Below are 21767 nucleotides of genomic sequence, written 5' to 3' on the forward strand. Positions count from 1 at the left end.
GGAGAGGCACGCACCAACATCAGCTCATTCGGATGCACAAAACGCCCAAGCATTTGCTTTTCATGAAGTTCCTGCAGAAATATCCTTGTTCTGCTCAGCACAAGAAACAGCCAAAAGCTCGGTACATTCCCACAGCCGACCGTGGGAAATGCGCCAGAGTTTACTAGTAGCTTTCCTGGAGAATTTGAGATTAATCCTTTCAGCAACATTTCCTTAAAAACAGAAACAGACCAGTCAGGTGAACGATTGCCCATTTTTAGGGTGTGCTTCCAAGATGAACCAGGCAGAAGACAGCCTCAAAACAAGGGGACATCAGCGTCACTCAGTTACTCTTACAGCACATTTATAGATCAATGCCCACGTTCACCCCGTCCCCCCACCTCCATCCTCCTTCCCTGAGCGTTTCCCCCAGCCATGCTCGTATGGTTCCTGTAAAAAAAAAAAAAAAAAAAAAAAAAAAGTGATTTACCTGTGGTGTTACCTACGCTGAGGTTGCTTCCTCCCAACACTCCATCCATGGATGACGGCACCTTTATTTACTCCTTATTGCTGCAGCTCAACCCCCTACAAGGACCAGCCTGGGCAGGAGAGGGCTCCAGCTCCTCCGGTGCCCCCAAGCCACCCCACCACACGCGGGGCTGGCAGCACCACCAGTGACCAAAGGTACGTCTGCACAACTCCCGGTGGCGCTCGCAGAGCCACCCGCCGCGGGCTCTCCTTCCTTGGCACTCCCTGGAGGCACAACACGAGCTGGCACCTTCTCCAGAGGCAGGGATCGCTCCTCAGAGACCAACCACGAGAAGGTTTCTGGTGTTTGTTATGAACCAAGTTCCCTGTGGTGGGCAGCTGACACATCCTGCCTCCTCCTAACCCTGCAGCAGGGATGCCTTCACCCCCACAGCAGAAGGCCTGGCGGCCGCCTCACCCTTCCTTCTGCCCCTGCTTAAGGGCCCGAGTCAGTAATCGGCAATCGCATGACGTGAATGCGCGGCAGCGAGCGTGCTGCTGGCAGCGAGCTGGGAAGGGAGCGGTTCAGGAGCGGTGCAAGAAGGCAGCCACCCGCGTCCTCGGGGAGGCTCACGCCAGAGCTCGGCTCCTGCAGGAAACATCTTGCTTGTGACAGCCCCTTGCTGTGAGGGTGCTGGCACCTGGAGAGTGACCGGCTACAACCGTTAGTTTAGCGGCTGCTTAAACAGAGAGTAACGGGCTGGGCTCATCCTGGTCTCCTCTGACGAGCAGCTCTTCGCTAGGCAGCACCACCCACGCCTCCGGCACCAGACAGCTCACCAGCATCTTGCCAATGCAACTGGCAGGCTCCTTCCAGAGCTCGGTGGAAGCACATCCTGCGAGGCCTTTGCTGCAGAATGACATCGAAAGTGCTGGCGGAAACAAAAAGTTGTTGTTTTCAAACAGTTTTTTTTCTTCTGAAGTCTGTTCTCCCCAAGCTGCAATGCACACTCTTCGCTTGGCGCACGACGTTCAGGTGCTCTCCTTGCATCCTGCAGCGCTGTGCTAATCATGAGATTACCCGGATACTTTATTTAGAGAATACTTTATTAGTTTCTGTAATCAAACCCATGTAAATAAGACCGTACATATTTAATACAGTGCGTTACCCCTGTACAAATGGAAAAAAATTAAGTTTAACATTTCTAGACCAATATGGCTGTTAATTTCTGTACAATGCCAACTCACACTACAAGTGGGATACTTTTTTCCAAAGTTGACATCACAGCTAAAGTTTCCAAAAATTCAAATTATATATATATATTTATATAAAAAGATAACCAATAGCGATTCACTAGGCATCGATAGCAGCAACAGCCTTTCCAGCTTCTGCAGTCATTTGAACAAAATTATACACATTAGACTTTCAACTCTTCCTTCCAAAAAAATGTAAAAAAAAAAAAAAATCCCAGAAAAAACCAGCAAATTCTGCTACTGATGTGGTACCTGGTGCTTTTTATTAGCTTTTTCAATCATTGTCTGGAAAAAAACCTCTAGAATAACATTATTAAAAACAGCTCCGGTATAGCACAGTCACTACTACATTTCATAAGCAGGTACAGGATATCTTACATTCACAGAAGTATCATACAGTACTGTCCTACAGCTATAATACTAGAGGATACAATTAAAAAGGCATTTATTTGACTTGATTCTACTTTCCAGCACACTGTGGGCAAGGAGGTGGTGCGACGCAGCTCTGATATAAAGAATGCACCTTTTAGATAAAACTCTCTTTAATCCGGTAAGGTTTCTTTTATTCTCGTGGCACAGTTCTAAGTGCTCGTTGCTGTATACAGACAAACTGGAAACCGTTTCAAGATCACTCGCATCATATCAAGATAGCTGGACAGAGGTGAACAGAACAAATCTGACTATTGATGCAATGAACCTTTCAACTCCAGAGGTGAACGACTGAGGGGGGAGCAGGTGTAGAGAACACAGGTGGCCAAGTAGCATTTTTCATGTGGTGATCTAAATACAGTATATTGTCATCCAAGAAGCAGCAGCCCGCAAAGCACTGCCTTCAGAGGGAAACCCAACATCAGCAGCGTTAACTCTGTGTTACGTTAGGTTAGATGTCACACGGCAATGTCGCCAGCTATACGAATCCCTCAGTTTATTACAAGATAGAAGCTTCTTAAAGTCACTAAAAACTTAACACACATTACTTGGCCCAGCACCATCTTCAGATCTGCATGTTCTCACACTCATGGGTTTATAAAAAGAAAAATAGCAGCTGAAGATCAGAGCCTGAAGAAAATAAAGAGTATTCAATCCTGTCAGCTAGGAACATGCTTCCCCGACCACCTTCTTCCCTGTCTGTTTTGCACTTCGGGAAGCATACAGGTGTGCAAGCCAAAACACGCGCACACGTGTAGAACGTGCACACACCAAAAGCAGCCATCATGCTGTTAAAGAGAAGATACAAGCTCAACAGAGCCTAGAAGCTCAGCTGGATACGCAGCAGTTCGCACCCGTAACCGCTGATCGCTTCTATGTCCCTTTACGCTGTTCAGAGCCCTGCAGGGAAAGACTCGCGTCTCGTCCTTGGGGCTACAAATCCACGCTGCTGTCATCTCACCCACCCTCCCCTCTTCCCCCACCTCCATGGAAACACAGCCTCTTAAGATTTTGTTTCTTCGGTTTTGATTGCCTGAGGTTTGATTGGTCCAGTTCTAACAGGTTTTGCTGCCGCAGCAGGCGCAGGGGTAGGCTTTTCCTCGGCTTTGTCCTGGCAGACTCCTGAAGAGTCAGCAATTGCCTCGGCGGGTTTGCTCCCGTTCTCGTCCACTTTCTGCGCTTTGCCTCCTACGGGTTTGCTCTGCTGCTGCTGTTCAGAAAAGAATCTCTGGGTGGACTGAAGTACCTCTGCTCTCTGCTTTGCCTTAAGAAAGGGAGAAAACATGTTTACTGAAGAGAGGGCATTGAAATAAGAGCAACTTCACAGAAGTACTTCCTAAATGGAAGGGGAAGGACTGACCACAGTGGCCAGAATTTCTTAGAAAGGCAGCGTCCATCCAGTTGCTTCCCAGATGTCACCACATCTGGGCACTTGTCTCCTCAGTAGCAGCTTAACGTCATGCCTAGGCTTTCCTTGCTCTTCCTACTCCTCACCTCAGAAAAGACCATTAGGGACAACAGCTTGAAGCATTATCTAATATCTTTTCATGCCACTATTATTACAGGGCTTAAAAAAAGTATAAACACTGCCTACAGTAGGCTCACACTGAAGCTTTACTCCTCGGCCAGAGTCAGACATGACCAGAAGGCGCAAGTCTGCATGCTGCCCGTGCCCCAACACCACTGTGGACACCGAGGGCCACGCCAGCGGTCACTTCTCCTGCCACGTGGTCTGGACTTCTTGAGTGCAGGGGCTGCATCACAGCAGCAGAATCTAGTCTGAGCACCCGAATTTTTTCTCCCTGTTGCTCTGGACACAGACTTCAGAGTCTGCAATGTGGATGCAAGTGAACTGGTGTCGAGGCTGTGTATACGCAAGCTGAAGCTTTACCTGCTTCCCACTAAAAGCTGGTGCTCACTCCAGGCAGCACAAACTAGTGTCTGGCTTCCTTCAAATCCCTCCTCTGAATTCTATCAGTAACCTTAACTTTGCACCTCTGAAATTCAGCCTTTGTGACTAGATGTTTCAGTTACAGTTTTACACCAGACCTTTCATCTGGTCAGCAAAACACTGTGCAGACCAGATGCTTCAGACCAAGCACTTGGCTTTCCGGCCCAGACTCAGGCAAAGCAGGAGTTGCATGAAGAGTTCAACCTTTTGGAAGCTGCATGATTAAGCCTGATGCAGTCAAATGCTTTTTTTTTTTTAATAATTAAAAAGGTTTATCATAATAAAGGAACCCAACTACAATACAGACACCCAGCCTCCATGTATCTCTCAAAGTATTTTATGCTTTTCTATAGAAAACGGGGACACAGACACATACACACCGGGGGGAAAAAACAGCAAAAGCCTGGAACAAGAGGTCTTGGCCTTAATACTGCATAGCTGCTTCACATAACTCAGCCAGCAACAGAACAGAAAACAAACCTGTGAGCTCAGGTGTGCAGGACCACAGCAACAGTCTGATTTTACCAGAGCCAGACACCTGAAATCTTCTGCAGATTTCAGCCATCCCCTGAGATTAAGGCTAGATGATTTGATCACAAGAAACCAAGCGTGACAGAATAACTGACATTCTTCTGAACAGCGTTCGCAGGGAGATTCAGAACACCAGGACTGCATGTTAAGTATCTGCTATGACTGGCTAGATTCAAACCATAATACAGACTCGAGACAATACATAAACATCACCTGCTAAGTCTACAGCTAGCTTACGTTGATGGTAGAAAACTAAACGGACCAAGTACCTAGAATTTAAGGGGTAATCAATCCTCCTACAACCAGACATAGCCAGGAAAACACACACTTTCGCTTTTACACCTTAATGCATGGGTTACAGCAAACAGCAGTAGATAAAGGAGCTCCTTAGTACTGTTAAAGCAACTTACTCTGCAGAAAACAGGCTGAGCATACACCGGTGTCCCTACACAGATGCCCCATACTGCAGTCCTGCCTTGGTAAGAATAGTTTGCCTCACTCTGAAGGGTCCCAAAGTGCTTCAAAAAATTAGATGAGTCCCATCACCTGCTACTGAAATGCAGCCGCCTCTTCTGTGGAGTGTGCCATGTTACTGCATTCCACCACAGAACAAATGACAGGCATTTCAAACCACTGGGAAATGAATCTCCAGAGTCGGTAAGGAGCGAGGCTGGCTGGAACAGGAGGGTTCATACTGCCACTCGGAGCTGGGAAGGCAGATGTGAAATGACAGCCAACGACCAGGTTTGTAGGCTTCCTCATTCATTCAAAAAATCCAGGCTCTTGAAACCTAGTTATCAGATTGCCTTTGACAGCAGTGGTAGCTTCAGAACTGCTGACCACAAGACCTCTTGAGAAAGGAAGCTCCCTACACGCTTTTTTTTTAGTTTAAAGTTCTTACTAAAAAAACCCCAGAGCTTAGAGAAGGTCTACATTCAGCTGTTAAAGGCCTGGCTACCTGCTTTGGGTCCAGAGGCATTTTAATTAAGACATGATTTGTAGACACATTCCTGCCCTACAAGCTGTCAAGACTGAACTGGTGTTAACAGCACTGCTGTTCAAATACTAACCTTCACGTCTCGTTCAGCCTTCATCGCAGCCTGGGCCTGATTGCCTCTGGCTCCAGATACTGATCCACAAAGACCTCTGGCCACAGGCGGTAAATGAGGGTGGCTCATAAGGCCTGTGGTCATCTGAGACGGCATCTGACTATGCAGTACTACTGGCAGCCTCTGAACAGGCGCTGGGAAGGTGTTAGTATATGGGGCTCTTACCAATGGAGGGAGCAGTTTAGGCTGAGAGAGGATCTAAGTGGGGGAAAAAACAACAAAAAGAGACATTTTGCAATTAGAAAAATTGCCAACTAGACTGCACGTTGGCATTCCCTTAAAGGGGAAAAAGTTGCCGCTCTGCTGTCACACCGACGTCAAGAAAATAGGCTTTTATGTTAAGAGAGGCCACGCTTGAACTCTGGAAAAAAACAGCCCTGCAGTGCGTAAGGGAGAAGACCCACGCAAAGCACTGGAGGCATCGCTAGCGAAAGGCAGCCCTGGAAAGGCTAGGTAGCTTCTGCTAGTGGCAATCCAAATGTCAAACCTCAAGTCCTGCAGTCAAACACTCAAACGCTAGAAGACAGGCAGAAATACCTACATTTTTAGAGAGGCTACATTTCCCTAAGCAGCCTGGCTACATACAGTTGCCCATTACAGGGATGCACCACCCCTGTAAACTGCACTCCCTGGAATGCCAGAAGCAAATCAAACCCTTTGCCAACAGCCCTGCTTGGTACGGACTGCACGACATCCAGAGGTCCTTTCCAACCTCAACTGCTTCATCAATCCTTCAGAGCTGCATCTCAGACAAACCACTGCAAATCTGCTGTGTCGTTATAGACATTTAAAATATGCACTGGGACCCTTGGAGACACAAAGCTTCTCCCTTTCCCCAACCAAATGATCTGTTTTTGCAGGATGACATGCATTACAACTGCATGGGGAAGACAGCAGAACGACTGTCAAGTTCTACATCATTCACAACTTGTGCATGACGTAGTGTGCTCAGAACTCTCAAAATTAAACACGCCACAAAATCTGCACTACTAGTTTAGCAAGATCAGAGAGGATTTTTTTGGCTTTGATCTTGCAATCAGTTTTCTCATGCCATTTCATTTTAAGGATTCTATTTTGTACATCCCCATGACAAAGCCTGAGGAAACAGAGCTGAGTTACAGCCACCAAGTCATACAGAGAAACAGATTTGTTTGCAGGAAGGCACCAGTCACCTACCTGTGGTGCAAATTGTGCAGGAAATGGCTGTGTCATTCTCACAGCAGCAGCTGCTGACTGAAACTGCTTCTGGTAGACGATGCTGTTCATTTTATTGGACTGATTGTTAGGACTTGTAGAACTGGCCCTAAAGAAAAGAACACCAGTTAGAATCACACTGCTTCTCAGTCAGAGGACATTTCTGTCTTCAGTTTGAGCTAGAAATTCAGTGCTCGAGGGGAAAAAATAATCTCTTAGAGGAGCTGGTATCTGATATTCTTCTGTATCTACTACTAGTTTCAAATGTAGACAAACTCAGAACTTAAGAATACAAAGAGAAACCATAATCAGAAATACTTAGGATATGTAAAAATTCCAGGGCAAAGTCTGTATGAAAGAGACATTTCCCAAAATTATCTGTAACACACTGATGTTAAAAGTGTGTTGTTCTTCCCATCCCTGCTTGCTTAGGTTCAGTCCTACCCTTTGACACTGCTGTCATGTCAAGTTCAGAGCTTGTCACAACAGGCATTAGGCACGTGCAGCAGAAGCTGTCATGTGCAGCTGCTTCCACTCTGACCTGCTGTCAAATGTTTCAAAATGCACTTGAACAGATTTCAAGAATTCACAGAAAATGCTGTCCCTCTGCTTTATATGGCTAAGAATACGATCTTCCATTAAAACTTGTAAGAGGTGTTGAATCACCATGAATTAAATGAAGCCTGAAAGACTACCTGGGGGAAGCACACCAAACAGCCCTTAGAGAAAGAGAAAAGGGCAAACAGCTTTCTTTAGGAAATGGAGCTTGATTTGCAGACTTCTCACGAAGAGTGTGTGGGTGATACACAACATAAAATGAGCAGCGGGGCACCAGCTGCAAGGAAGCCAGCTAAACTCAATACACACCAACATTTTGTAAGCTTAAAGAAATCTGTTTAGTTTTCACCCTGAACTCTTGTGATCTAGTACGCTTTTGTCTATCTCCCCAGCACCTCTACACTTAAGAGCAAAAGCTTATGATAAACCCTGCCTTGGCTGCTAGAAGAGACTTCTTGTGTAGAAGAATCTTTAAGATAAGTACCATCAAAGTCAATTGTCCTAAATGCTCACTAGCTTGCAAATTCAAGTTTCTTCCTCCTCATCCCTTCACTTTGTTTCTTAGGTGAAGTACTGGAGGTATGACTCCAGCACTGAGTTCAAACTGTCATTTCTACTTCCCTCGGAAAGCCTGAATACTGTCAGTCTGCTGCAGTGAAAGCCAGCAAATACGGTCACTATGCACAGAAGCGCAGCTTTCAAGAACAAAACTATCTTGAACCAAAGTTCCATATTCAAGTTCCTTCTGCCCACTAATGACTTCATCCACAAGCAGCCCAACAGGTCTACCATGAAGTGCATGTGCATATGAGCCAGATGCTGGTAATTCTGTCAATTAACCAAGCAAACCTGCAAACATCTTACTAATTTCACTTGAGAAGCTTATAGATCTTGCAACAATTTAAAGTTCTCCAATAGAACTGTTGCCACAACTGTGGTGTAAGCCTTTTAGTGTTTTTATTTTGAGCATTGCAATTAAAATAAACTGTCTTGGAGTTTTATCCCAAAGTACTGTGCTTTCCTGGTACAATCCCAGGTCATTTTACATTACTTGCTTAGTTTAATTTAATAAAAAAAAAATTATTATTTTTATCTCAAAGCTACATACTTCTGACCAGCTATAGCAGACCTGATGATGTACTGGAATGCTGCTTTTCATTTAAGATCAAGCATTGTATTTTTATATTAGTAGCCCCTCACCTCACACCTTTCAGAATTGGCTGCTTATGCATGACTAGGTACATTTTCTAGCTCTGATTTCAAGGAATTTTGAGCTTAAAAGAGATTTACCGGAAGGGACTGGAGGTTGGAGTAGTACTTCTACCACTAACTGGTGGTGTTCCAGGTTTAACATCAATGCCGCCTCCAAACGCCTTCAGATCCATTTCCGATATCTGAAAAACACAGCAATTGACATGTTAATTTCAATTCAAAGAGACGTTACATTTACTAACTGTTAGCTTACCTCACATTTTTCTCAATTAAAATAGGTCATTTAAGTGGAGGCGAAAGCCAAATTGCACAACAGCTTCCTATAATTTGTACAACCCCAGCACCACAAGCACCTCTGTGTACAACTTTCCTGCGCTATCTGGCACTTCCAGCAATGCTACTGGCTTTCTAACTTGATAATCCTGCATAATGGAAGGGGATTTGTAACTCATTTCATATATTTGGCCCTAAAAAAAAAAAAGTTTCAGGGTTGAAATTTCCTTCCTCATCTCAGGTACCACATGAAAATATTTAGATATGATCTTGAAAAATGCAGAAGAAAACAATGCCATAAAATAATCCAGTTCTATAAAAAAAACAAAAGCACAGCGAAACCAGCTGTCATTCATGCAAAAAAATCTTCACACTTGGAGCAATGAGTCTTGCATGTTATTTTGCAGATACGCTCAACAGAATAGATTAGTCTCTGGAGCAGTATCTTTCCACACAAGACCATGAAGCATAACAGCCCCAATAAATCAGTTAAAAGTGAGTGGCTGTTTTAAGTTGACTTTCTTCAGCAGGAACATGATGGAACCCTTAACAAAGGGCAGAAAAGCCACTTAAGGCCACCATCCACCCCACCGCAGTTCCTCCTCATTCCTTGCTGAAATGCACAATCGTTCTCCAATGACAACTGTAGCAAGAAATACACTGCTGCTTGGAAGATGGGCTCATAAAAATTATAAAGGTGAAAAGCTTTGGCCAGATCCTATATAGCTAGAAAACTGCACGGTGCAAGTCACCACATATTCTGGTGGGTGACAGTATGAAAACTTCATCTAGGTGATATGGAATTGTGGTTGTCACTACTGTCCAAGACATGGAATTAATGCCCAAGAGAAATTTTTCTTATCACAGCTGTAAACCCATGGGGACAGCAGGGTCATTTTACAAAAGCATCCTAAAAGTCTAGGCCACAAGCTGTAAAGATTTCAGGTGCAGCTCCAGAGCTAAATTGTTCCCTGCACTGGGGAAAGACCTTGCTGTATCTGACAGGAAGCTTAGCTGTGTTCACATCCAGTGTTACCACCCACTGCTCACCTGAAAGTATGCTGCAACTGCGTTGTGCTGCACACTATCCGAAAATCCCAGGTGCCTGTAAATCTGTGATTCCATCTAAGACAAGAGACCTTGTGATTGGAAACCAGCTCCACACATCCCCTCATTACCAATTACCACAGCAGCTCCAAATAAAGGAGAGAATTCCCTCCTAGGTATTCAAGTTTTATCTCCTTACTGGAGCTGTCACTCAAGGAGTCTTCTTCAGCTGCAAGACCAGCTTTTTTTTTTTAATATACATATATTATTTATATTTTGTTTTTTACACATCAAAGGTCCTGCCTTGCATACAAGGCTATGTTCTCAATATGCACCTTGCTGTGCTATTCAGAAAAGCAGATCCCTGGCAACATTACTGAAGTTTAATTCTGGTTTAAGGTTACAGCAGATATGGTGTCCATTGAAGCTCCTAAAATTCCAGTTAGATCCCATACAACTTGCTCCAGTATGAGATCAGAAACAAAGGAGAAAAAAAAAACCAAAAAGAAAAAACATGCATGACCAGAATTAGAAGCCAGCCCTGACAGAGTAATGTTGTCTGCCTGCTGCTCTAACAATGGCTCCGTACTATTTTTGACATGGATTCTACATGAAACATTCTACTAATCTGCAAAGTCATTATCAAACTAGGTATTCCTACGGTGTAAATGGACTACTATCAAGTTAGCTACAAAAACCTCAGCTAAACCTTCGCAAAATGCACAGACCCAGTCACCGAGGAACTAACCTTGACTGGATTTTATCTTCCCCTCCCTACCTTTTAAAGTGAAGGCAGATTTTTAGATGCAAGAATGCCATGCTGCTTCTACAAAACAGCATACAGCTGCGCTTTGTATTAAGTTTTGTACCGTACATCTACCAATACTGTTACCTTTCCAGTTGCAGCAATCATGCTGTGTTGAGTTCCTGCTGGGATTAATCCTCTGAAAGGCTGGGTTACTTGTGCAGGTCTGCTTAGGTTTTGAGCCTGCGCTTGTGGTGGTGTGTGCTGTAGTGGTGGTTGTAAAGACTGGGGTAGGGCAATAAGTGGTTGTGCTGTGGATCCAAAGTTGGGCAAAGAAATCTGCGATCCTGGCAAAGGTACTGTCACCTGGAAAAAAGTACAAAATCACCAGTAACATATACACAAGGGCCATTATTTAACTTTCTTTACTAGCTCTGTGATTTCAGCTATGTTGAAGTTAAATGGCTTAATGAGTTCATCCATCTACCCAGAGAGCTGCAAGCAAATAAGTGAATTTGTTGTTTAGTTTGTATTTATCAGTTCTAATGGCACTTGGGTCTTTGCTTTTCAGAAACAAAACTGCATGGTAGCTCCTAACTCTTAACATCCTTCACCATGATTTCATTGTATGAAGTAGTAAATTTAATTAAACTCAGAAAATAGAAGTAGAATGAAATAGCCAGTTGAAAGGGATGGATGGGATTATTTATTTACTTCAAATATTTTTAGTCATCGTGAGGACACTGGGATAGAAACTAGATTTTAAGTTTCCAGGAGTCTCAAAAGCCAGCAGTCCGAGCTTAAAAATCACCCAAACCTTGGCCTGTCCCCCACTTGCATTAACAGGGAGTGCTGTGGGCTGAAAACACCACAGAATGGTAGTGATAAATGTGAAAATACCATAGCAGTGACTTGACTGGCACGTGTTACTGCATTTCCTAGTCTGACCATCAATCCACAATGTGCAAAATTATATTCCGAGTGTGACTTGAAGAATGATATATTCTCCAGATTTGAACTACTTACTAGCGTTCTGCTCTGAAGGGTAACAGATTAAAAGTAGAGACAGCCAAGCTTGAACACAGTAAAAGCACTAACCCTTCTAAAAGGGCCTTAAAACTTTATGCTAGATTTACAACAGATGACATCCAATTTCTTAAGACTCTTCTAAACTTCTGCCTTTTCATGCGTATGAAGTAGGCTATAATAAACCAGTCCATCATAAGCTTCTTTTTGTTTTAAAGCCACTTAAAAGAATTGAACTAGAAGATGGGAACTATTAGATAGCATCCTGTAAATATGACAGAATGCTTGCACACAGCAAATTAATGGCTATTTCACAAAAGAATTTGAAAAACTTGAAGTCACTGGAGTTACTTTATCAACCTCCTGATGTAGGTTACTGGTTACTAACTTGGTTGTCCTGTTTGCCTGTGTGATCATTCATCTGATGACTTCTCATTTGTTTTCTACATATCTGATATCGTTGACATACGTAGCAGCTCTGAGGTTTCACCTCAGTGAGATCTGCTGTTAACAACTAGGCTGCGCTAAGCACCTGGAGTTTGTTTGTGTGTCCCTCCACCATCACTAACTGATACCTGCCCCCCATAAAGGCAGGTATGTCTCAATCAATTAGCAACGTCACTATGCCAATCAGGTCTTTGCCTGGCACTAAAAAATGAACTATTTAAAAGAAGGATGCCAGACAAATAATGAACATGAACTTGTAGGCCCTCTAACTTCTCAGCAATTCACTTTCTCAGTGCTGCTGCAGTAGCTCTCCTTTGCTATCAATTTTTAATTCTTGCATTTTGAAAGTATTAAAGATTGTCTCAGCCCCTCACCTCCACCCCAACCCCACAAAACCCATCAACAACAACATGCTTTTAAGAAGAATACAATTTAGGAAATTTACCATGCCATAGTTTACCTGCTGGAGAGCACTGGGAGACTGTGCAGTGTTGTAGAAATTGCTCTGGCCAGGCTGTTGAACTTGCCCAGAGTACAGATTTGAAGCCTGAGTGAGTGTAGCTCTGGCCTAGGAAGAGTAAGATACACCATTACATTAAGAATAATTAGGAGTGCAGTTCTGAGACAGCATGGCATGTCACTCTCTATTTCAACTAGTACAGTAGAAACCACAGCATAGGAAGCTGACAACTGAAGGTTTCAGCTTGTGATAAAGCTCTCACTTTCAAGTGGTAGAATAGCCATTTATCACCTACCATAACAGAAATTAAACCTGAAGCTCCAGTTAGTGATAGGAAGCGCAAGGAGCCCTGCAGTCTGGGGAACAAGCTTCAATTCAGAGATTATGCCAATGTACCTTTATGAAATTAAAACTACATTTTTATTCAAGTGTAAGTTTCCTGTCACCTTGACTATCATGTAATTATCACAGAGGGTGGGCTTATCCCGAGCTGAGCAATACTGGATTTATTACTGCATTATCCGTATCAAACAATTGCAGAACTTTTGCATTTGGGAGCATTTTCTACCTGGATAATGTGTGTATCAATAAGCTGAGAGCCTCCCAGTCCTGAAGCTTGACTCAGTTGATGTTCATATAAGATAGGAATAGGTTGTGTGTTAGAAGTCTGTTGAAATGCCAGGCTCGACTGTGCCTTAGCAAGCTCCTGGTGTTGTACTGCTGGGAAGTTGTGTAAGGCTGTACCAGACAGAACTACTGGCGACGGCTGAGACAAACCACTTTGCATAAAAGCTTGCTGGGATCTGCAAGAGATTGAAGCATTGTACATAAAAATGCAGACAGAGCTCAACAATGAAGCACCAAAAATTAAGAACCCAGGTTATATCCTTCCAATGGAATTAGAATTCTTACCAATAATGAACAGATTTTCACCTGAGAAAGGCAGATTTTTCTATTTACTCTGCACACAACAAAATAATAGACGCTAAAGACCACAAGAAAAAAAATGGCTAGGCTTTCTATTTAAAGTACACTTAGCTATTTAGATGTGTGCTAAAATAGTTTTTGCATAACTTAACTGTAACTTACAGAAGCTACCAGTTCTTAAATTTCTGTGCCGTAAGATAGGACCACTGGGAAGTACCACATGACTAGTTCCACTTAGTCATCAAGTAAACTGCTTTGTTCTCTTGACTTCACAGATCCCCACAATCCCAACTTCTAATACTTACAGGTTAAATCATTGCATGCTGAATATTGTAGGTTCCAAATGAACGTTTTAGTTTCAAAATAGTAACAGAGACACCACAGCCTTTAATTTTAACTAGATATTCAATTCCCTTGTCACCAGCATGGGGAAGCTGCAGTTTGTTTAGAAAACAAAGACCAAAAAACTACAGCAAAGCACCACAGACAGGTTGTTTTAGTCCATCAGAAGCATTTATCCAAGTTATCTCCATTAAGGGTTAAATAGCCACCTTCAGACTGAAGAATCAAGAGTTTTTAAATTAATGCCCCTCTCAAAGCTTATCAGCTCAAGAGTGTTTTTTGATGTAAAAACACTTCTCATTTTATCACCTGGTCAATATGTACCAGCATAGCACTGGTCCTGTTAATCTGTTATGGCAGAGACTGTGTGCTTGCCTGACTGAACACCTGGCTTAGCTTTGTTCTGTACCTTTCCTTAACTGCAAAACATTCTTACAGCTGCACCCTGAGCATTGGAGAAACTTTTCTAGAACATATGCAGAGGGCTGTCTTCAATGCAAACAAAAACACTGACAAGCTTTTTTTTTTTCCCCTCTTATTTTTTAAACCAGTAACCTATACATCTCAAAGCTTATCCTCCTCTGCACCTTTAATGATGTGGGAAAAACATTCATACTCTTATAAATAGCACAACCCAAAACTCCATTAATATTGGGTTTGTGCGTGACCAGATCACCCAGCAGCATTTATTTAATCCGGACCTCATGCCAGACTGATTGTGTTTCTGCAGCTAGCCAACTGTTTGCAACAACTTTCGTCAGCTGTGGCAGGCAGGCCAAGCAGTATTTGATCCAAAGTCAGCCAAGCACAAAGTCAGGGTACACATGCAGTGAATTAAACCTTCCGTGGCTTCAGCCCTCTCTGTTGCAACAAGCAGGTATTTTCTACAGCACACTCAAAACATTGTAAATCAATTTCCAAAGAAACCTTCTCAAAGTGAAACTAAAAAAATTTGTCAGAATTATACCACTGTGACTGAGTTTTGATAGGAACAGCAAGGAAGCTCTGGAAAGGCTTACAATGAAAATCTGTTCGACTATCACTGTGACCTGAGAGATCTGGGTCTTCCTATTATCTTTTGTAGCAAATACAGAAAACATTTATTCTAAAACATAACCTGCTATCCCCTACAGATCTGAAATCAAGTTTCTAGCACGTAGGGGGTTCAAACTAGGATTTCAAAGTGTTTCAAGACTCCAATATCGGTTTGATTGCAAAATAACAAACGCAAATTACTGAATTAAATGAACAGACTCCTCTTTTTCTGTTCTCTTAGTATGAAAGTGATGTTTTCAGCTTTTTAGCCTCGCTTACTAAAAATACAAATAATCACACATTTTTGAACCCACAATTTTGTAACTACATCTGTGCATGCAGACTAGCCAGACAATCCGCACACAGAGCTCTCTCTCAGCCAGACAGATGAAAGATGTTGGGGAAGACAGGAAGATGAGGCAGCTATTAAGCACAGAACACAAGTATGCAGGGAAGCAAGTTCTATAAATTCTGTCACTCAAAACCCAAAGAAATTTGCATATGCTACCTACCTGTAAGGTTGTAAGGAGGAGTTGAACAACTCTTGGGCTTGTGAAACAGCTGGTGCTGCTCCTAAACTCAGCTGAGCTTGATGCTGTCCTTGCAGAGGTGCATAGATGGGGATTGGGATTTGCTGAACTGAAGCAGGCTGCATAAAAAAAAAGAAACCACTAAATATCCAAGGACAAAAGTCATGTGGAAAAGCTACAGTCATGTGTGAGCCAGGATTTGTGTAACACTATAAAAAGTAAACAAAGAATATCAAATCCCAAGGCTGCACGCAGAGCTGGTATTGCTTGCATTCAGAAAATTACTTTCTAGTTGAATTTTACACTTTTCCTTGCAAATAACCAGCATAAACAGAATGAATCATTTAGATTTGCCTACAAAACAGACCTGCACTAAGGTGGCCACACAGGCACTTCCCGTGAATATGTACTTCTACATAAAGTATATCTGTGAGTGAAAGCTTATTCTCTCAGCTTTCATGACAAATGCTTTCATTCTCGGGAACAGCAGAAATCAAACAAACATAAGCCTGCATGCACCAGAATAAAGTATCAAGGGTAGACATGACATCATTTTTGCAGAGTCTTTAGTCTCACAAACCCCTGCCCCCCATTAGCTCCTCAGTAGAACTTTAACAGCAGTATGGAGAGGGAGGGGGAAGGCAGGGAAAAAAAAAAAAAAAAAAAAGAAACCCCCAAATACCTGAGAAAGCCCTGGTTGAAAGCCTTGCTGTTGGGCCAGAGAAGGTGGTGCCAAACGTGCATGTTGGGTATTGAATAGATGACTTGTATCCATATAAAATGCTGGGATTTGAGCTGCAGCACCTCAGGAAGAGCAATACAATTAGTACCCGATTAAAACTATCTCCCCGCTAGAAAGGTTTTCATCAAGAATTAGAGATGCAGCCACTGTCAGTGCCTCCCAGTGTGACAGCTACCAGAGAGGTAGGAGAACAGAACTGGAGAGCTGTGTGCCTAACCAGCTATGGGATCTTTTCCAATTCGCCTCCAGAATCTACCGCTCTTGCATATGCATCTTCAGCCCCATACAGGTTTTGGGAGATGAGCAACAGATTCTGGCCAAAGCCAGTGTTTTGGTGAAAGAAGGGGAAGAACATGCTACACTGTCACATAATGTGTTAATAGGGTAACTATACGTGGGGCTTTGTTAAAGGAAAATGCCATGATTCTGAACAACTGTAGCACTTTAAGAAAGAAGTCAAGACTAAGTCATTCTTGGTATTAAGTGGTGATTAACAATTCTGCAACAGAAAAATGGCGTATCAAGAGATTCAAACTTGGGTTACTCAAACTAACACCACAGCATTATCTTTGTCCTCACTGACAGAAGCTTGCATATTTAGAGCAGACAATTAGTGAATATTTGATTACAGAGTGCTCTCCATCATTCTGCCTTTACTGCAGATAAAACCAGAACTGAATTAAACTCTTCAGCTTCAGAGCTCCCAAAAAAGCAGACACATGGCTTCTCAGCAACAAACACTATTACCTGCTGCAGACTGAGACACATAGACCTGGGGACTTTGCTGTTGCTGGGCAATGAGGGATGGCATGCAGCTGAGCTGGGAAAAGTGACTGGCAGAAGCTAGGCTGCTCGTCTGCAACTGCTGTGGTTTCACTTTACATATATTAGGTGGGTCTGAGGTGCTTGCAGTCTTCGTACTCAGTGAAGAGGTTGTGTATGTTCCAGCCCCTATGAGGAGGGAAGCAAGCAACACGTTATAAGACAGCTGAAGGTATTTCAAAGCCTCATCTTTCAGCGGTCAAAGTTTTGGGTCAGTTCTGCAAGCGCAGTCACAAATGGTAAAGAACACTGAAACCTAATGCAGCTGTTCCCATCAATGTAAAACTGACAGGCAGGACAATTCTGTTAAGTTCACTATAGGCAGTGCTGCAACCATAATACATCTCCCTTCTGAAGTACAGGAAGGAGCATATTCAAATACTGAAGTAGAAATCTTGGTTAGTTACACAACAAAATATTGCAATGTACAGCAGTTGTGTCTCTCATGGTTGATGGCTGGCTCCAAAGAAAGGTCTTTTCCAAGTACTTCAGCTGAGATTTGGGCATACATTCTAACATTCCAAGGTGTGAACATTTAACCAGATAGAGCACCTTTTGTTTGCTGCAAGAACCAAGGCGGCAACCAGTAGTGTGTGTGAAGAGCAGCTGGACATTTGCTCCACCTAGTGCAAAGGGGTTTTTGGTATGAGCTGTTGAAGCTCATATGACACAATGACAGCAACATCACAGTTAGCTGAATATCAGAACTACCGTCTGCTCTAAAATCTGCTCGCTTGCCTTCATTCAGCTGAACAAAATGAAACCAATAAGGCAGCCAACAGGAGAAGTTTGCCTTCTCTTTCAAGTCCATGTAAGTAGCATAGGCAGAGATATGTCATTTTAATATTCCTTTCAGCTGACTGAAGTAGGTCAAGTATCTCCTTGTTGGTCAGATCTGACATTTCATACTAGCTTAAAACTTCTGTTAGCTTTGCATTAAATATGATTCCAAAGGGCATCTAATCTCTTGAAAAACTTAACCAAGGAACAATACAACAGGATGCTACAATCATGACATCTGGTACCTGTTAGTGAAGTTGTTGGTGTAACTGAGGCCACAGGAATAGGAGGCATTGATGCACTAGAGAAAGAGCTGTAAGTACCGCTGCTTGGCCCAGTGTTGTTGCTGCTGCTGCTACTGCCGCTGCCACCAGCAATGGGAGATGCTGCTGAAGTCACTGGTGAACTCTTCTCCCCCATGTTTGGGGAATTCTCCCATGCTTTGCGTGCAGACTCCATCTATGTAAAAGAAAACAAATTTCTTTATCTATTAGGAAGTTCCAACAAGTCAAACAGTTTCCACTTAACAGTACTTTTGAGTTCAAAAGGCAATTCAGGCTTCATGCGAGCCTCTCTTAAAAAAAGTCACCATAATCGTGCAACTCTGTTCATGCAAAAGCATACAGCCTTAAGTTGGAGCTTCTTATCTGTTCCAACTGCACACGTGCACAGTTCATTGTTTTAACATTCAATACTCAAAAGAGAATTCACTCACACTAATTTGGCTTGGGTTTGTTTGACATAAAGAGCAAAAGAAAGGTAAAAATCTCTCTGAGTATGTCTATGAGGTTCTTTACTTACAAGTTATTTGGGCCACTGAAATGAAATGGCCCCTTGCTTTCTTGGTAAATCATCCACTTTGAGCAATCACCAAAAATATCTAATGCACACTTCAGTAAACATGACTGTAGTCAAGTTTAGATTTCCAAAGCAACTGCTGTTCAAGAAGCAATCATGAGCTGACAGCTTGCGCGCACTGCTTTGCATTAATGCTAAAAATGCTTCATGCTCCTCTATTTCTATAATAATGTTGAATTCAAGTCTTGCACAGCAAGGAAGATGAAACTTCAATTGAAATATTTTATACACAACTATCTTTCACCAAAAGTAGAAAGAACTATTGTTTCACTGCAGCCAGTAACTATCAAATTATTGCTACATTAGACACGCAATGCCAAAACTGAACTGAGGGACACTTGTGAAGGACTACTGAAAAGGAAATACAAATGCTCAGACCACACTATTTAAAGGCTTGAACACACAGTCCATGGATTTCTCTACAACCTTCAGCTGTCCCCAGTTGAAACAAAGATTTTGCTAGTACAGCTGGATGCCATAGGCTGAAACTGCTCATCTGGCAGACTGTAAGGTTCTCAAGACCAGGTGCTGTCTTTAATGGTATATGTAAAGGGACAAATACATACTCGCCAACAAATTGACCTCACTACCTGCATCAATAGAGCTCCCTAACTGAGACTTGCAGTCTCTATAAGTCATCCTTTCAACCTACCCTGTTGTACATGAGGTAGGCAGAGTCTGGACAGACTGAACATGACTCAAGTTATTTGTCTAGATGTTTCAGAAGTGATAAAAAACCCCAAAGCATTACTGAAAGAACTGGGTAACAGGTGATCAATACACACCCATATGGGAAAAAAGAAAAAAAAAAAAAGAGTAAAGATAAACTTTGTTACGCATTAAATCATTTGGAGCCAAGTCACCTATTTTCATTTTTGAGACCACCTTCCCCAGCAAGCAGTCTGTTCCCCCTCCACAACATTTCAGACAGGGCAAACTTCAAAATTTATTATTAATCTGCTGGAAAGGGTTTTGCTTAAGGTGGGGTACAGGTAACACTACAAGCTCCTTTCTGATCGCCACAGGCTCTGGTAAGACAGGGTAATGCACTGGCACTAAAAGAAAGTGAAATACCACCTGTGAACATCTGAATAAAGAAGGTATAGAAGCTCCTACCACGTTCACCAAGTCTCATGATGTACTGGAGAAACTACCGATAGCAAAAACTGGAGGCTACATACTGTATTTTGTCTTCAATTTTCCAATTTGCAATGAAAGACATGTAACAGAAATCTGAGTTTTCTAACAGCTTTGCTCTTAGAAAGCTCCTTAACAATCTTTAACTTCTTAAGCCAGAAAAAAGATGTAAAAGACACTGGTACCCTAGGAGTGCCTACACAGCACCATCTACAGACCAGATATGAAGGAGTAACAGGCTCTAAATTAATTGAGACTGGGGAAAGCACTGTAATTTCACTGATTGCTCAGCTGTGGGAAAAGGAGAGCACAAGTTGAAGATCATGGTTGCTTGAGGCATCTTTTCACCGCTGACCCGCTAGGGCCTTCACATGGCAATAAAGGCCCAGTAAGTATACCCAAAAACTTAACTGGAGACAAATACCAATGTGCCTTAAGTACACCAAAGCTTAAGTGAAGAGAAAAACAAAGTTGAAATGTTTCAGATTCTGGACCAGATGCCTACACAAGAATTTTAGATGGAACCTTGGAACATGGGAGAGGGCCAGGCAGCTCAGCTGAATATTGCTTTGGACTTTCTTTTGCTCGGCTCCTTACCTACCAACAGTCCTATCAGCTAAGTCCTTAAGACAATATCTGCCTTAGTAAAGATGTCTTCAGCAAAGTTACTCCAAAGAAACAAGAGATCTCAACAAGTCTTCCCATGCGAGCACCTTATACCTGCACCTTGGCAGGATGATGTCAAGTAGTGGGAGCAATTGTGGCTGAGTTCCCCTGCTGTGACTCCTCACAGACAGTCTGTGATAGGGGATGGAGGAAAGAGGAGGTGTAAGGATTATTCCTTTATGGAGGCAGAGCCTGGAGATTTTGCTCCTTTAGGAGAAGGATCTAAACGCCTTCCTCTCTGCTGCTCCAGAAGTATCTTTAAAAAGAAGCAAGTATTATGTTGCAAAGGATGACATAAAGAGCAGCTCTGCTCTGTAATGAATCAGAAGGCCTGTTGTGAAAGTGATAGTATCTCAGTCCATGCTGCAAAACAAGCCTGTTGCCTTCAGCATTTGCAAAAGGGAGTCAGAGCTCCAGTGGCTGGAATAGAGAAGTTAGAGACAAAGCTGCTTTCAAATGCCTTTCCATTCAGATTTTGGTCAGAATGTTCTTCAAGGTAGCCTCAAACCACAGATGTTTGACATATTTTGTTAGCACACATCCAAGGTCTATCATCCACTGAGAAAGCAACCAAACCACCAACACCAGAACAGCAGAAAGAAGCTGCAGTATGAATGACAAATACCACAGTTTGCTTTGTAACTGAGCAGTGTCACATTCTCTGTAGCATCATGCTATAGTAACATTCCTACCTGCATTACATGTGAATCAGATATCCAGCTGCTAAAGTAGTTAAGAGACTGCTATTTTAGAAAAGTGCTTTCAGGCGCCAGAAAGTCAGATTATGGTAACTTATTACATAAGAATGCAATAGAAAACCAAATTTTGTTAAATTAGCTGTCCCTCTTCAGCCCTCTTCCAATTTTTGCTGGTCTATTGTTTTAAAAGTAATGTTATTCCCACCCCCCCACCCAGAAATAAGGTGTTAAAAAAAAGAAAAGCAAAGATTCAATGAGAGATCATTAATAACTATCATCTGTAGAGAACACAAGCAAGCAGCTGTCAAACCATGCCAGTGAGACAAGTCTCACCGGGATTGACAAGCAAGTTTCTCCAAAGTGTTAGTTCCACATCCAATCCCTAGTTTTTTTTAATCTTTTAAAGTTTTAGAGAAACTAAGTTCAAACATCACTCTTCCTTAATACTAGAAGCAGCAACAATATTTCTACTTGTTCAGCCACCTGCAGTCACAAACACAAAGCAGATCTAGGACACAAAAAAATAAAAATAATAAAAAAAAAAGAG

General features: G+C 42.6%; 1 protein-coding gene across 22 annotated transcripts in view; it reads right to left on the reverse strand.

Moving 5' to 3' along the window:
- Positions 1 to 1945: 1945 nt before the first annotated feature.
- Positions 1946 to 21767, reverse strand: part of PRRC2C (proline rich coiled-coil 2C) — a 75192-nt gene continuing 55370 nt past the window's right edge. For 10 of the 22 annotated variants that reach the window (XM_080407307.1, XM_080407303.1, XM_080407295.1 and 7 more), the window contains 12 exons: positions 18107 to 18320; positions 17007 to 17210; positions 16200 to 16321; positions 15500 to 15636; positions 13252 to 13486; positions 12669 to 12791; positions 10898 to 11116; positions 10009 to 10083; positions 8764 to 8867; positions 6898 to 7024; positions 5683 to 5919; positions 1946 to 3394 (listed from right to left, as the gene is read on the reverse strand). In XM_080407307.1, the coding sequence (XP_080263433.1) occupies positions 3134 to 3394; positions 5683 to 5919; positions 6898 to 7024; positions 8764 to 8867; positions 10009 to 10083; positions 10898 to 11116; positions 12669 to 12791; positions 13252 to 13486; positions 15500 to 15636; positions 16200 to 16321; positions 17007 to 17210; positions 18107 to 18320 (2058 nt within the window). In that variant the 3' untranslated portion in view covers positions 1946 to 3133. The remainder of the gene's footprint in view (positions 3395 to 5682; positions 5920 to 6897; positions 7025 to 8763; positions 8868 to 10008; positions 10084 to 10897; positions 11117 to 12668; positions 12792 to 13251; positions 13487 to 15499; positions 15637 to 16199; positions 16322 to 17006; positions 17211 to 18106; positions 18321 to 21767) is intronic. The other 12 variants (XM_080407292.1, XM_080407304.1, XM_080407308.1 and 9 more) reach the window with 9 other exon arrangements.

This window comes from Falco punctatus (genome assembly GCF_963210335.1).
Source record: "Falco punctatus genome assembly, chromosome: 11".
Lineage (NCBI taxonomy): Eukaryota > Metazoa > Chordata > Aves > Falconiformes > Falconidae > Falco > Falco punctatus.